The 17,247-nt window shown below is 41.7% G+C and overlaps 1 protein-coding gene across 1 annotated transcript in view; it reads left to right on the forward strand.

Moving 5' to 3' along the window:
- Positions 1-1,172: 1,172 nt before the first annotated feature.
- Positions 1,173-17,247, forward strand: part of LOC112632376 — a 40,307-nt gene continuing 24,232 nt past the window's right edge. The window contains exons 1-2 of the mRNA XM_025398108.1: positions 1,173-1,281; positions 2,144-2,220. Coding sequence (XP_025253893.1) covers positions 1,250-1,281; positions 2,144-2,220 — 109 coding nt within the window. The 5' untranslated portion in view covers positions 1,173-1,249. The remainder of the gene's footprint in view (positions 1,282-2,143; positions 2,221-17,247) is intronic.

The following is a 17,247-nucleotide window of genomic DNA, read 5'->3' on the forward strand; positions in this document are numbered from 1 at the left end:
CAGTAGACTGGAGGCCCCAATATTTCTAAGAGCAGTTGGAGTTGTTGTCATGCAAGTTGGAAGGAAAGATGCTTATCCAAAAGCTGAATGCCTGAATCAGTAATCTTGCCGGCAGAGCTATTGTAGGTGATGACAAAGTCAGTCCTTTGAAGTCTATGCATATATATCTTCATTATAGGCTGACTTGCCAAGTCTTAGAATTTTATACAATATAACCTCACTGTGGATCTCATCTAAGCAGGTTTGGTAACCAAAAGCTCAAGAGTGTGAGATTGGGAGCCCAGAGAGCTACCCTACAGCTCATAGCCTGTCACAAACCAGCCGTGTAACCATGGACCTTGAGGAAATGAACCTTATGGTCCCTTCTATCTCTAATCTGTGACTCTGTAGCCCCATTATAATATAGCCTTTTTCCAAACACTGACCTTCAACATAGACCCTGGGGGATTTTTCTATTAAAAATTTGCAACTCTGCACATTTTTATCTGCTGATGCCTCTTGGAATATTAAATGCTTAGAAAGCTGTCCTGGGGATCACTTTCTGGAATCTTGACCACGTAGTCATCTGAGTGGGTGTGACAGGAATTATACACCAGCAGCATTTGTATCTAAGTGTGCTTCAGGCACTGGGATGGCTGCACCTTTACCAATCCTCTCCAACTCTCTCCACCTAGAAAACATTCTTTTCTCTTAATTTTGTTAGAGCTATATAGGAATGCTCCTTCAGCCTAAATGACAGAGCCTGTTGCTCTCAGAATCAAATGCAATAATGTAACCTGTAAATTCCTATGAATATATTGATATTTTAGGGATATTTGTTTATTCAGAAGAGATTCCAGACACAGAACTCTCTTCCTCTCTGTTCCCTAACCCTGCTTTTCACCATCGTTCTTCTCTCTCTAGGGCACAGAGAGAATTAAGAACAATCTAAGGTAAATTTTTAACAAGATGGTCTAGCTTGAGCTCTGTAGGCTTGAATGATTAAATAAGTAGCAGTTTTTTGCTAAAATAACCACATTGTTTGCAAAAGTTTTCTCCTTTGAGTTTTCTACGGTTATTACAGTGATCTAACTGCCTTACCTGCTTTTGAACTGGTTGAGCCTCTTGTGGGACAGAAAACAAAAGGGTGTTGAAATGCAAATAGATAACTCTGGGTCCCAGTCCCTGACTGCAAAAGGAAGCCAAAACTGACAACAACGTTTCCTTCTCTACAGAGGTTTGTAGAAAAGCTGTACAAAAATCTCACAAGATGTATTTCTTCTCGTGGACTGGAGTCCCAAGGTAGGTAAGAAAAACAAAAACAAGATAAAAACAAACAAAGGATTCCGTACTTGGAATTTGCTCAGTACCAGTTGAATAGCTAATTGTTTCTTGTGTTCTTCCCCTCCCCCCTTTTTTTCTGCCTGAATAGATAATCCTTACAAAACATCTATTCATTCTACAAGTGAAAATTTCAAGAATATTCGATACTGACCTTGGCAAGAGTAATGGACCGAGATTGAGTGATGAATTTGTGTGTGTTGTGGCTGATGTGCATTTTGGTGCTTTGTATGCAAGTTGAAGAATATCTTAGCAATAGGAAAAGAAGATTTATGACATTTTTAATTAATGAATATAATGAAGGCTAAAACTTGTAGATAAATTTATAAGGTACACAATTATTTTTATTGCTTTTTTTTTTTTTTTTTTTAGCAGAAAGGTGATTGTATTTTGTTGCTTTAAGAAAGGACCTCCTGATAATACTGGCTTGCTTTTATATTTCAATATGACCAGTTTAATTGATATGCAAACAATTATTTTTTAAGGGAAATAAAATGAGGCAGTAGTACAACTTAGTGAAGAGGACACTGTGTCAGATTCTTAATTACTAGATTAAATTTGAGCTCTTATTTGGCCTTTACTACCAACTGACTGCATAACTTTGGGTAAGTTATTTGGCTCTTTTTTTTTTAATTTACAAAATTAGAATGAAAACTATGGAGAGTGAAAATATTTGGAAAAGCTTTTTGAAATCCCACGTGAAAGGCATCAGAAAAAAGAGTTGGGTGATTTTTTTTTTTTTAATGGGAAATAATCTGATATTGTCAGTAAACCTAAATTTTTTGTATATTAATTTATTTTTTAAGCTGTTATTTAATTTCAGGTGCTTAAGAGCGCTTCAATTTGTTAATGGAAAGAAACACCATTTACACCGGATGGCTACAAAGCAACCTTATTCTGGTAAAATAATCTCTTAAATCCTTATATACACAGTCACTAACTGTTGGCTTTATAAGGTCAGTACCAGCAAACTAGCCCTGTGGCAGTTAGAAGCTCAGCATGTCCAAGATAGCAGTAACTCGAACAAACACAAAAAACAGCAAATAGTTTAAACAGTACCATTTGATTTGAATTTAACCCAATCTTAAACAGAGGACTCTAAAAAAAACAATTACCATTAATTAGGGAGATCGTTAATTAATTAGGGAGCTACATTAATTAGGGAGATCGTTAGGTTGTATCAATGCAGTTTAGCTATGTCTTTTAAAAAGTGAAGATGGACTGGAAGTGGTGGCTCATACCTGTAATTTCAGCGCTTTGGGAGGCCAAGGTGGAAGGATCCCTTGAACCCAGGATTTTGAGACCAACTTGGGCAACAAAGTGAGACCATCATTTCTACAAAAAATTTAAAAATTAGCTGAGTGTGGTGGGGTGTGGCTGTGGTCCCAACTATTTGAAAGGCTGAAACAGGAGGAGTGCTTGAGCCCAGGAGGTCAAGGCTGTAGTAAGCCATGATCGTGCCACTTCACTCCAACCTGGGCAACTGAGTGAGACCCTGTCTCAAAAAAAAGAAAAACATTGAACTTGCAGGCCAACATTTATTTCTGACTGTTGACTACTTTTGAAGGAGAAAGCTTTGGACACTAACATTCTGGTCTCAGAGACCTCAAAGAAGCACAGCCCTGTAAAGAAGAAAATTCTGCTGGGATTAGCAAGAGCCTAAAGGTTTTGGGAACTTGGAATGCCAGGCTCAGTATTCCGAGTTCCAATATTGACTCTGCCTGTGAGTCACCCTGAACTAGTCACCCAGTCTCTTGTGTTTCCCCCTTTAGAGAAGAGCTAAGACTGTTGACTTTTCAGGAGTTGCAAAACATGTTACAAAAGGATAGGAAAGTACTATGCAAACATGTAAATATCATGAAATATTGTGGGGGGTACATAATAAAGATAAGCTGCATTCTTCTGATAATTGGAAGTTGATAATCTTTATGTAGAGACAGGCAGCTTGATTTCAGAATAGAGGTTAATGCTTGAAATTTTAATTTGAACAGTGTAAATTTGGATCATTATTTGCTCTGTCAGTCAATTTTGCTTACTGAAAGGAAACTCTTAACAAGTTATCTTAGTAGAATGGCTGATTTTCAGAATCAGACCCCCAGGCTTTCTAGAAATGTGTATTAAAATTTAGTAACCTCACTTTCAATTGTTGAGTATAGGACACTGTGGTTGGGTTTCTATATATATTGTAAACAAGCCAAATACACAAAGTGAACTCTATGGACCTTAAAAAAGTCTTAAAAATTTTTTTTTTGAGGATATTGATTGAGGCACCTATTTTGTTCCTTACTTTTGCAGGATAGCTTGTCAGTGCCCGCTTGGGTTTTTGAATTCTGACTTTTTGCTGACCGTGATTTGGCTGTCTCATTAATAAGGTAAACCTGGCCGGGCGCGGTGGCTCAAGCCTGTAATCCCAGCACTTTGGGAGGCCGAGACGGGCGGATCACGAGGTCAGGAGATCGAGACCATCCTGGCTAACACAGTGAAACCCCATCTCTACTAAAAATACAAAAACTTAGCCGGGCGAGGTGGCAGGCGCCTGTAATCCCAGCTACTCGGGAGGCTGTGGCAGGAGGATGGCGTAAACCCGGGAGGCGGAGCTTGCAGTGAGCTGAGATCCAGCCACTGCACTCCAGCCTGGGTGACAGAGCGAGACTCCATCTCAAAAAAAAAAAAAAAAAAATAAGGTAAACCTTTCTAAAGTAGAGCTCATTGCTTTTAAGTTCTTTTAATGGTGTGGCTAGCCTCTAGAGAATATGATTTTTACTCTTCATTCTTTCTGGCAACTTTATACCCTCCACTAACCCACCCAGTCCTGAAATCCTGTTGGTTTTTCCATCTGTGTCTAGCATCTCTCTTCTGATTCCCAGTAAACGCTACTATATTCCCATCATTCGAAATTAACAACTGCTATTATTATGGTCATAGCTGATTCAACTTTTTAATGAACTAAAACATTGATGATAAAATCAAGTTCCTTTGAATATTAATTCCATTTCCTCCTTCTGTCCTCATGTCCCAGAGCCCATGTTCAGTTTGTATACTTTTTAATATTTTATATATACTTATATGTACCCATAGTTAATATGTAGTATTGTTTTATGGATTTAAATATACATAAATAGTTTCTTTTTTAGAGAGATAAGATCTCACCCTGTCACCCAGGCTGGAGTGCATGATCATAGCTCACTGCAGCCGTGACCTCCTGGGCTCAAGTGATCCTCCTGCTCCAGCCTCTGAAGTAGCTAGGACTACTGATGTGTGCCACTATGCCTGGCTAATTTTTTTTTTTTTTTTTTTGTAGAGATGGGATCTCACAATGTTGCCTGGTCTCAAACTCCTGGCCTCAAGAGATCCTCCCTCCTCTGCTTCCCAAAGTGCTAGGATTACAAGTGTGAACCACCATGCCCAGCCCACTGTTATATGATTTGTTTACTTTCTCTGAGTATTGTTTTTAAGGTCTAGCCATGTTTTTGTACAGACACACACACACACACACACACATCTATACATATTCATTATTTTTAATTGCTGTCTAGCATTTTTTTTTTTTTTTTTTTTTGAGACAGTGTCTTGCTCTGTCACTCAGGCTGGAGTGCAGTGGTACAATCTCAGCTCACTGCAACTTCTGCCTCCTGGGTTCAAGCAATTCTCCTGCCTCAGCCTCCCAAGTAGCTGGGACTACAGGTGCCCACCACCAAGCCCGGCTAATTTTTGTATTTTTAGTAGAGACAGGGTTTCACTGTATTGGCCAGGCTGGTCTCAAACTCCTGACCACAGGTGATCTGCCCGCCTCGGCCTCCCAAAGTGCTGGGATTACAGGTATGAGCCACCACGCCCGTCTATTTGCTATCTGGTATTTCATAGCATAAATAATACCACATTTTATCAATTTATTAGTGAATATATGATTGTTTATAATTTTTTCACTAATATATAGGCAATAGTTTCTTAGTCTTGATTCCTAGATGCAGGATTGCTACATTTTGAATATGCACAATTTAACTTTTAAGAGATATTACCAAATTGATTTTCAACTGTTGGAAAACTGTTTCCGCAGATACTTTCCAACATTTGTCAGACTTCTTAATCTTTGCCAATTTTAGGGGTAACAAATGGTTTTCTCTGGGCTTTCTAGCTTAATTTCAGTTCATCCTATTCATAGTTGCTGGCCTAATCCTCTCTAACGACAGCACTGCTCAAGGCCTTGCCTGATCAAACACTCTCAGAAGCTCTCCCGCTATCTACTCAGTCCAAACTGCATCAAGTTCTCTGCAAGCAACCTGTCCCACCTCATCCATCTGTGCCCAGCTGGACCAGAACATACAACTTACCACTTTCTCAAACTCAGCTTTTATTTTTCTGCCTCTGCAACTTGATCATGCTCTTCTGCATTCCTGTATTGATTCAATACATATTTATTGAGCTCTTTACTTCCTGCCAGGTGCTGGGAATATAAGGGTGAAAAAGAAAGACAATATCTAGGCACTTCTGTGACTTAATTTTTAGTAGAGGATGGAGATGGGCAGAAAATAATCCAGTAAAAAAATTGAACACGATAATTTTCCATAGTACTTTATAAGTACTATAAAGAAAGTAAAATAGAATGTTAATGAGTTTGTGTGGAGGAGTGATGGGGGTGGTTATGGGGCATGTCCAGGTGGGAACTTTAGAGGGGCAGGTGCTCAGTGAAGGCTTTACAGAGAAGGTTATATTCCCCTTGAGACCAGCAGTGTGAAGCTCATTCACAGACCAGAAGTATTTCTGATCCTGAGCAAGTGCAGATGCCTGCATGTAGGGGTGGCCTCGAAGGATCCTGAGAGGAACAGAGCTGCCCTTGTGGCTGGCAGTCGGGGCTAAGAGAGTGGTGGATGCTGTAGGAGACAAAGGCAGGCAAAGCCATGCCTCTCAGGGCCTTGTGGATGCTGTCTTCCAAAGCTACTGCAGGAAACCGTAGTTTGCCCTTTAAAGCCCTGTAAAGCCGTGATCAAATCCTTTCTTCATAATCATTCCTGATCCAGCTGGCTGAGCGCGCTCTTTCTGGACCACCATTGCACAGTGGTGGTTCCTCTTAAGGCATTTAACATAGAACTTTGGGATCTTTTTTTTTTTTTTTTTTTTTTTTTTTTGAGACGGAGTCTCGCTGTGTCACCCAGGCTGGAGTGCAGTGGCGCGATCTCGGCTCACTGCAAGCTCCGCCTCCCGGGTTTATGCCATTCTCCTGCCTCAGCCTCCGAGTAGCTGGGACGATCTTGATGTCTGTTCTTCCCATGAGCTATTAGAATTTGTTTTCATGTTGCTATTTTGTTTCTACCTCACAAGGGACAATACTTTATTGTCTGGTATGAGGAAAGTAGGGGGAGAAAAGGTAGAACACAGAAGAAGCCTATCTTTTTTGATTGAGTCACTTTGGAACGAACTGAGTTTCAGTGAAATAAGCTTTCCTGTTGTATATTTGAGCTGATTTTCACAGTGGCAAATATGACAAATTTAATTTTCCTTAAAAATTGATAAGACCAGTTGGAGTTCTAAAAGTGATTTTTTCCACCCCTTGAAGATCTTTTCTCAGAATAGCAGTCTGTAGGCTGTCACCTAAAGTGTCCTGTTTTCAGTGCCACACCTGCTCTGAGCTTCAGCTTTTTATGAAGACGTCATGGTGTGCTATCTGTACTAGGAACCTTTCCCCAGCATCAGCCAGCTCCTGAAGATAACATTGTCTGCTAGAGATTGTCATGTATGTGGATTTTATCTCTTTATCTTCACGGTAATTTTGGAGTTGTGTGTTAGACCTATCTTACTGGTGAAAAGAATGAAGGTTCGTAGAGGTCATTGCTTGTCTGTCCCCAGGTTACGGAATGAAAGAATAGTGAAACTGACACTTGAATCTGGGGCTACTGACCAATTCTCTATGAAGCGTCCATGCTTTAACTAGTAACATAGCAAAGGCCAAGCACTTGCAATTATTTCTAGATGAAGCCTTTGTGCTGTGAACCACTGTGATCACTGTTGATCGCATTTTCCTTCTTGAACTCATTTTCTATTAATAGGAGCATTTATCACAGACAGTGAGAAGCAGTTTGTGCAGTGGGGAAGAGCATGGGCTGTCTGAAGCTAGACTGTCTGAGTCAGGGTCTTCTCTGCCAGCTTGCTAGCTGTGTGGGGGAAGTTACTTAACATTTCTGTGGTTAAGTTTCCTTATTTTTAGTATGAGGATAATAACAGCACCTACATCATTGGGTTGTTGTAAGGATTAAATAGGATAATGTACTTAAAATGCTTAGAACAGAGCCTTGTACTTAATAAGTCCTCAGTTAATGCTCTCCTAGTCTCAGGTCTCAGCTCAAATGTCCTCTCCTAGGGAGGCCTTACCTGGCCCCTGTAGCTTAGCCTGGGCCTCCCTCAGGCACTTACCATCTCCACACTCTGCCTGCACCCTGCCTACTTCCCTCGTGGTGGTTTCCCTCTTTTGGGGTACCAGGTTTATTATAGGGTTGTGTCCTCTGTGACAATGTGAGCTTTCCATGGGTTGACTTGTATGTTCCAGTTTCCAGCTCCAGGGCAGTGCCTGGCATGTAGTTTGCTCTCAATGTACATTTGTTTAATGGCTCTCTGTTTCTGACAATCCTGAATCAGAGCTTTCATTTTGAGCAAAATAGTTGCTCCTCTGGTTTCTTCTCAGTATGCCATATGTATTAGTGTTCCCTGAAACTTCATTCCCACAGCTTCAAACATGATCCCAAATGGCTCATAAATTTGTACTTCTAGCCCTGACTCCTCTTTCTTTCCTTTCTTTTCCTTTTTTTTTTTTTTTTTTTGTATTTTTTTGAGACGGAGTCTCACTCTGTCGCCCGGGCTGGAGTACAGTGGTGCGATCTCGGCTCACTGCAACCTCTGCCTGCTGGGTTCAAGCAATTCTGCTGCCTCAGCCTCCCGAGTAGCTGAGATTACAGGCACCTGCCACTATGCCCACTATTTTTTTGTATTTTTAGTAGAGACAGGGTTTTACCATGTGTTAGCCAGGCTGGTCTCGAACTCCTGACTTCGTGATTCGCTCGCCTTAGCCTCCCAAAGTCCTGGGATTACAGGTGTGAGCCACCATGCCTGGCCCTGACTCCTCTTTCAATCTGTATTTCCAACTAACTGTTCATAAAACAAATTCTGGTAGGTATCCATAGCACAACATGTTCAAAACAAATGCGCTGCTTTTTTTTTTTTTTTCTCCAAAACCAGGTCCTCTTTCTGTGCCCCCAACCTGGTTGACAATGTGTGCCTTCATTCACCCGATTAGAAACCTTGGAGGTATCCTGTACTCTTCTATCACTTACCCTCAGCCTAAAGCCAGTCAGTCACTAAAGTGTTGTCTGTCATTGTCATCATCATTATCATCATCATTATCATCATCATCACCATCAATGCTATCACCACTGATGGAGTGAGAACCTTGTGCAGATGAGCATGAACCCCAATTTCATTTGCAAAATGACCCAGACAGCAGATTTCATCTCATCTACAATAAGCAAGGTGAGGTTTTGATGACATTAAGGACATGGCTAAGAAGAGGTTGAGAACCAGCATTCAGCCCACCTGACTCCAAAGCTCATGACCCGAACCTCAGAGATTTCTCCAGTGAGGTCCTTTTTTTTAATGGCAGGATCACACCATTAGTCTGGACTGGATCCAACCTTGATTGTTGCAACAGCTTTTGATCTGATCCGTCAAACCCTGTGCCTTCTGTGCAACCCATTCTCTACCCTGGCACAAGCATTACTAAAATACCAATCTGGTCCTATGACTCCTCTGCATAAAAACCACTGCTGGGGCTGGTCAAGTGCAACAGTGTTTACAACTAATTGATCACAACCAGTTACAGATATCTTTGTTCCTTCTTTAGCCAAAACACACACACACACACACACACACACACACACACACACACACACCCATTATTGGTTCCCTTTTGCATCTTTTGAATTCTAGACTCCTTACACAGCATAAAATCCCCTTCTGGGTCTTTTCCCAGCCTACACCCCACCTCCCCACCTGCCCTATTCCCCCTGTTGCTCCTACCTCTGGCCTTACTTCAGCCCCAGGGTCCCCTGCTGGACATGGCAGGCCTAGTACATTCTGCCCTGGGCCCTTTTACTTTGCTTTGTGACATATTTTTCATCCTTCAACCTTCAGCTCATAAGCCATATTCTCTGTGGAGGCATCCAGAGGGCCCCAGACAGCCCCTCCCACCTGTGTTCCTCAGAGCATTCTGTGCCCATAATTAGGATGAACACATTTCTGAATCAGCAGTGGAAATGTTTCAGTTCAGACAGCTACGCATGTGTCCCTGAAGACAATGGGACAGTTAATTGAGCAAAGTCCAGAAGAAGCTCGTGGAGGTGATTCCTCTTTGTCTGTGTGCTACCCTGTAGAGGGGTCGGGAAGGTACTTTCAGGGTAGAGAGCTGTAGGGGGTCCTTGTATTTGCCCACACCTGACACGATGCCTAACTCGTTGTTTGCTGAATGTATGAAGATTATGCCAGGCCTGAGATTCTTTTGAACATATCCAAATGTCATGTGTTAGTTTCTCCAAATAACCAACCAACCAACAAACCCAGCTCTTTATAACAATGGACAACCTAGCATGAGTATTAGGACTCTGTTTAAGTCTCAGCTTTATCACTAGAACAATTCTCATAACCACACTTCTTCATCTGTAAAATGGGGATAATAGTCGTTACTTACAGGAGTTGCAGTGAAGATTTTGTGAATGAATTGAAGGAAATTAGCAGGCACAGAGTCTGGCAAAGAAGTCTTTGTTTCAGGCACAAAGATGTGTAGCCCATCACTATAAACAGGAACTAGAAGGCAAGGTCATGTTCTAAAATAACTTTTAAAAGTTAGGATATCATTGGGAATTTTAAAAGGTAAGACAATTAAAAATACGACTAATATTTGTCAAGTTTTTTTTTTTTTTTTTTGATACAGAGTCTCACTCTTTCACCCAGGCTGGAGTGAAGTGGTGCTCACTGCAACCTCTGCCTCCCGGGTTTAAGTGATTCTCCCTCCTCAGCCTCTTCAGTAGCTGGGATTACAGGCACTCGCCATCATGCTCGGCTAAGTTTTGTATTTTTAGTAGAGACAGGTGTTCACCATGTTGGTAAGGCTGGTCTTGAACTCCTGACTTCAAGTTATCCACCCACCTCGGCCTCCCGAAGTGCTGGGATTACAGGCGTGAGCCACGCGCCTGGCCTTATTTGTCAGTTTTAACATATGAAGAGACATCCTCCTAAATGTTAAAGTACCCTTTGATTTTTTACCCATGCATTTTACAGTTAGGCTGGGAAAGATGTGACTCCCGGTTTGTTTTGCCTCACCTTTGCATTTCATCAGCTGTGTCTGATCCCAGCCTAACCTGTGTGTCGGAATCACGTGGATGAGTGTTTTATAGACTCCTGGGCTCTACCCCAAACCCACTGAATCAGAATGGGGACAGGAAGGGAACTGTCAGTCTATATTTATGAAAACCTCCCCTGTGGTTTTGATAGTCTGCAAGGTTTGGGAATCACTAGTTCCCAAACACACCAGTAGAAAAGCAGATAGTGCTTAACATTCTCAATTTCTCAACTTTAGAGTCTTTGTAATTTAACAAAATTTAGTTTGTTTGCTTTTTTGTAAGTAACATTAGCTTTCTCAATGTCTGTTTCACCTTCATTGCAGTCTGTTTATCCAGCCTGGGGAAAAAACTGGCTCCATTTAAACAATGGGACAAAAAAGGTGCAAACTTGACCAGCTTCCCTACCTTTTTTGCATTAGCGTGTAGGTATTTCCTCCATGTCCTACTGGGGCCATTTAAATGCTAATGTAGTTAAGTACAACAATCTTTTTAGCAATCAGATAAAATTGTTTTTACCGCAATCTTATTTCTCATTTCTCCAGTCCATACTTTTCTTTTTGGGGCAGGGTGGGGGTAGGGATAGAGGGGCATACATTTAAATTCTTTGACTTTTCAAACCTTAACAAAAATCCTCTCCTAATATCTTCTCAGCAGTTCTTGCAATGTATCTATCATCTAAACCTGAGCTCTGCAATTTGAATGTGCTGAGTCACCTTGTCTTTGCAGGGTCAAACATTTTGCATCCAGGAAAAGTACTGCAGAAAATCACACTGTGGGCAGCGATCTGGTATGCTGTTATTTGAATATTTGAATACAAATAGGAAGACTGGAAAGGAGAAAGTTACTGTGTACACAGATACATAGTAACTTATATACACTTAAAACAACTTTTTTTTTTTTTTTTTTTTTTTACAGATTTCTAATAGTCTGCTAAGTCCTCTTTCTGATTGATGATTTTTGTGTGTGTGAAATTCTCTAAATATTTATTTGTATTCCTAGAAAGTGAAAATGAATATAAATGGTAAAGCAGTTGCCTTGCAATGTTTAATAAAAGGAGAAAATAGTCTTTGTCATTATTCTGAAGCTTTGCCTAATTAAGATTCTTGAATTAATTTTAAAGAATTAATAACAAAAAATACAATCATGAACCAGATATTCAGAGTTAATGTCTAACTTAAGTTCAACTTTTAGGAAGTCTGTTTTCCTATTTTGATCATGTAGTTGAATAGACAGTGAGGAGATGTTACTACAACTGTATTAATAGAGGAAGTGGCAGGAAGCTACAGTTTCCTTAGAATCAGAAAGAAAGTTTATAGAACTCACTGGAAATGAGGTTATAGATAAAGATTGAAGTCGGAATAACTTTTATTTAGAACTGCTGTTGTATTTTTGTAACATAAGAGTGGTTTTCTTTAAAGTAAGTATTTGGGGCTAAAGAGAATGCCAACACTCCTCTCACAGGGAAGTCGGAAAGCTTACCAGTATTAACAAACATCCGAAGTCATTTCATAAGGTGGAAATTTACTGTAGAACCAATGAACATAATCTTCCTTCAGGGTGTTTTGAGTCATGAATGGGGAGTAACTTGCTCCCTTTGTGGATGGAGCACTGGGGACAAGCTTCTCTGCATCAGAGCCTGTGAAATATCAGTAGCAACAGCTACTGTACTCTGAGTGCTCACTTCCTCTATGCCAGAGGCTGGCTCTGGTCTTTAATCGAATTCGCTCACTCCATCCTACAGCCCCCTATAAAGAAGGAACAGTAATTTTCAATACCTTAAAGAGGCCAAATCATTCCCACAGCATCGGTGGCAGAGGGGGTATTTGAACCCAGGCAGAATAACTCGAACTCCCTGGTAATTATCCATGGTGGAGAATGTCTCCCAGCTCACAAAAATGACTACTTACTGGCAAGTAACACTAAATACAGAAAGAACATCATCAGTTGGTTGGTGTTCTTGCTTTCTCTCAATGAACAATTAAGAGGGAGCAGAGGTGAGATGGGGTGGGGTGGGATAAAGGGGAGGCCTGGAAGAAGGGACAGAAGGGTTGCAAATAATCACGCAGGAGCCCAGTGAGACTCAGAGAAAGATTCTAACCTAAAATGCGTTTCTGCTGTCAGCTATTCTGTAATTAACATCCACAGATGAAAACATGAAATATATTAAGAATCCTTTGCGGTTTTTTCCTTTTTTTTGAGATGGAGTCTTGCTCTGTTGCCCAGGCTAGAGTGCAGTGGAGTGATCTCGGCTCACTGTTAGCTCTGCCTCTCAGGTTCACGCCATTCTCCTGCCTCAGCCTCCCAAATAGCTGGGACTACAGGCGCCTGCCACCACGCCCGGCTAATTTTTTGTATTTTGTGTAGTAGAGACGGAGTTTCACCGTATTAGCCAGGATGGTCTTGATCTCCTGACCTCGTGATCTGCCCACCTCGGCCTCCCCGAGTGCTGGGATTACAGACGTGAGCCACTGCGCCCGGCCATTTTTTTCCAATTTTGACTGATGGACATAATAAAATGACTTGATAATTAAAAAAAAAAAAAAATCCACAAAAACCAACAATCCCAAATCCTCAACTAACTGCTTTTCATCATTCTACTCCCTGATTAGACATGGAATTGGGCTCGTTGCTAGGGGTAGAATAATGGCCTGTGTTGGGCAGGACAAGGGCATGGAGCCCTCCAGCAAGCAGCACAGTGGGACAGCACAGGCTTCTAGCATGCATGGTTTCAGTCTCAATTGTTTACAAGCCTTGGGATCTGGAACAATTGATTTGAGCCCTATAACATTAGAATGGTTCCTTTTCTCAGAACCTAATATGGGGCCAGAGAAGGCACTCAGCCAGGAGGGTTTTTTCAGAGGCCAAGGAAGAACTAGTTAAGAGGCCGAGCCTCCTGGGAGACCACGTAGATGAGTGGGGTCAGGTGCCTGTGTCTGAGATCTAGCTCAGGTCAGGGCAGTTTTCATTGAGAAGGTGAGATTTGAACAAAGATTTGAAGTTGCTAGCCGTGTGGGAATCTCAACAGAAGAGATTTCCAAGCAGAGGAAACAACTAAGGAGAAACAGGAAATTGCCTTCTGGCAAGATCTAGGAACAGCAAGGAAGTAAGTGGCTGAAACAGAGTGAGTGAGGGGTAAAGTAGTTGAAAGTGAGGTTGGGGAGTAAGGGAGTCAGACTGGCCAGCATCATTTTAAGGACTCTGAGTTTTAACTATGAGAGCAACATGGAGCCATTGCAAAGTTCTGAGTGGAGGAGGACATGTGACTGAGAGTTTAAAAAGATTGCTCTAAGCCAGGTGCAATGGCTCATGCCTGTAGTCCCAGCACTCTGGGAGGCCGAGGCAGTAGGATCACTTGAGAACAGGAGTTCGAGACCAGCCTGGACAACATAGCCTGACCTCATCTCTACTAAAAGAGAAATAAAGCTGGGTATGCTGGTGTATACCTGTAGTCCTAGCTACTCAGGAGGCTGAGGTGGGAGGATCACTTGAGCCTGGGAAGTTGAGGGTGCAGTGAGCCATGATCAGGCCAGCCTGGGCAACAGAGCAAGACCCTGTCTCAAAAACAACAGCAACAACAAAAATCTAAAAATATTGCTCTGATTGCTATATTCAGAATAGACTGGGTTTGAAGCAGAAAGACCAGTTAGGAGCCATTGAGTAATCCAGACAAGAGATGATGATGGGTCTGACCAGGGCTCATAACAGTATGGGGGTGAATAGTAGGAAGATTCTGGGTATATGTTGAAGGTAGAACCAACAGGATTTATCCCTGGGTTGGATATGGAATGTGAGTGGAAAAGAGAAGGTGAGGATTTACTCCAGGGCTTTTGGCATGAGCACCTGGAAGGATGGCGTTGCCAATACCTGGGGTGGGAAGGATATGCAGAGGAAACAGATTTGGGGGGAACACCAAGGGTTCATTTTTGCTCATGTTGAGTGTGAGATGTCCAATTGATATCCAAGTGGGGATCAAATGGAAGAGGGAAAGGGTCTGGTCTGGTGATACGCTTTTAGAAATTACCAGCGTATAAATATTTAAAGCCCGGAGAGAGAGAGATCATAAAGGGAGTACTGATAGAGAAGAGAAGGGGTCAACAGACTGAGCTTTGAGGTGCTACAATACTGTGAGTTCTAGAAAAAGAGGAGGGAGCCTCGGAGGGGACTTGAGATGGAGTAACAAATGAGGCTGTCTTGAAAGGTGGCATTCACCAGGCAGAGTAGGGAAAGAATTCTAGGTGAGGGGAAGAGTGGGTACCCAGACCCAGAGATGTGAAAGCCTGATTTGGGAGAGGGACAGGGAGGATAGTAAGTGGTGTGGTGTGGGGAAGAGTAGAGGAGAGGCTGCAAGATGGGCTTCTCTGACATGTAAGGGACTTGGACCCTCAATGGAAGACTTTAGGAGTTAATTTCATGATAATTATGAGGAAGATGATGGCAGCTAAGACTCACTGAGGTATTATTCTAACTTACCATGTGTCAAGCACTGTGCTAAGCAAATTATGTACATTATCTCACTTAATCTTTACACCTGCCCTTTAAGAAAGATAGTATTATACTCTGCAGATGAAGAGATGGGCTCAGGGAGGTCAAAGTTATCAGTGAGTAAACTGCCTTTAACCCAGGTAGTTCCATTCCAGAGTCCATCCTTTTAACCACTAACCTGTCCTGTGTCCTTGAGGTCTGGCACTTCTTAACCAGGTCTCAGAGGGTCAGCCTGAGAGCATGTGTCATTTCCCCATAGAGGACCTGACTTTACTGTTTCTCAGATGAGGTGCTTTGCATGCAAAGGGTTAAGGTAGATTCTGAGCACCAGTGAAGGAGTTCAAGTGGAGCAGCAACTTGACAGGATTTGCTTGTGTAGGATGTTGATCTGGCAGCAGTGTGGTGAACAGAGTGCGCGGAGTGCCTGTTAGTAAGGGAGATACATTTGGGGAAGATTAGCTCAATGTGAGGCCTGTTGAGACCCCTATAGTGAGGGGCCTGAGGGCTGATGAAGCAGTGTGCTTCAGGCTGCAGGGTCAAGGGCTTAGTAAGAGATGAGCTAGATTTGAGAGTCGCATGGCTGTAAATAGAATCAGTGGTTCTGAGGGAGGGAAGCAATTTTCAGACCTTCACTGTCCATATATATACACTTTTCTCAAATGGATCCCTTGGAGAACAGGGAAAATACACACCTCTTGCACTTCCATTATCTTGCTATGGTGTGTTTGGCAAGGTAAAAAAAAAAAAAAAAAAAAAAAACACCTCAAATGTAATGCATGTAGGAGAATGTGAAGGACTCAGGGCATGTGACGCTTCCTTTTACAAGTGGGTCTGGCTTCTGGCTGTTTGCTTTCAACATACTTGAAGGGAGATCTAAACTCTCTCTCTCTCTCTCTCTCTCTCTGTCTCTCTTTAGAGATAGGGTCTTAGTATGTTGCCCAGGCTGGAGTGCAGTGGCTGTTCACAAGTGTGATCATAGCACACTACAGCCTGGAACTTCAAGTGGTCCTCCCACCTCAGCCTCACAGGATCAGTGGGATTACAGTTGCGCACCACTGTGCCTGGCTGAACATAAGGATAGATTACAAAGTGATTTGGGGCTATGACTTTCAAGGATTTCAAAGATTTGAGTGACATTGCTGTAGCTAAAATACGTCCATTCTTTTATTTATTTAAATAGAGTTTATCACTTATTGTATCTATAAAAAGAAAAGTAGTGATATAATTATACCAAACTGTTTCATTATAATAATAAGTCATCCACAAACCCATTAACGAATAACAGGAAAATAAACCCGGTTCATCTCATTAATCTCATTAAAGAGTGTATTTCTAATAAAACTTTATGTTGAATGATTGTCAAAGTTTATAATATACTTATGATGTTTTGATTAATTGTGTACTATGAATAACTGGAATTTACTACTACTTAATCCAGAGGAATTTTTCTTTGTATACCTAGAGGATGATGGTCACAATTATTTTTCTATTTTAAATTTTAATTTATGTTCATAGTTTTGTGGATGAGATATGTGAAAGGGTTATTAATAAAAGCTTTTTTTTTTTTTTGAGACAGAGTCTCACTTTGTCACCCAGGCTGGAGTACAGCGGCATGATCTCAGCTCACTGCAACCTCCAACTTCCAGGTTCAAGTGATTCTTGTGCCTCAGCCTCCCGAGTAGCTGGGATTACAGGTGCTCGCCACCATGCCCAGCTAATTTTTGTATTTTTAGTAGAGATGGGGTTTTCCCATGTTGGCCAGGCTGGTCTCAAACTCCTGACCTCAGGTCATCTGCTGGCCTCAGCTTCCCAAAGTGCTGAGATTATAGGCATGGGCCACTGTGCCTGACCAATAAAAGCTTTTGAAGCATAAAAACAAATTTCATTTATAATTGGTGGGTAAAACAAAAAACTTGCATCCAAATGTTTATAGCAGCCTTCTTCATTTTTTTTTTTTTTTTTGAGATGGAGTCTCGCTCTGTCACCCAGGCTGCAGTGCAGTGGCTCGCTCCACTTACTGCAACCTCCGCCTCCTGGGTTTATGCCATTCTCTGCCTCAGCC

The sequence above is a fragment of the Theropithecus gelada genome, chromosome 1 (assembly GCF_003255815.1).
Source record: "Theropithecus gelada isolate Dixy chromosome 1, Tgel_1.0, whole genome shotgun sequence".
Classification (NCBI taxonomy): domain Eukaryota; kingdom Metazoa; phylum Chordata; class Mammalia; order Primates; family Cercopithecidae; genus Theropithecus; species Theropithecus gelada.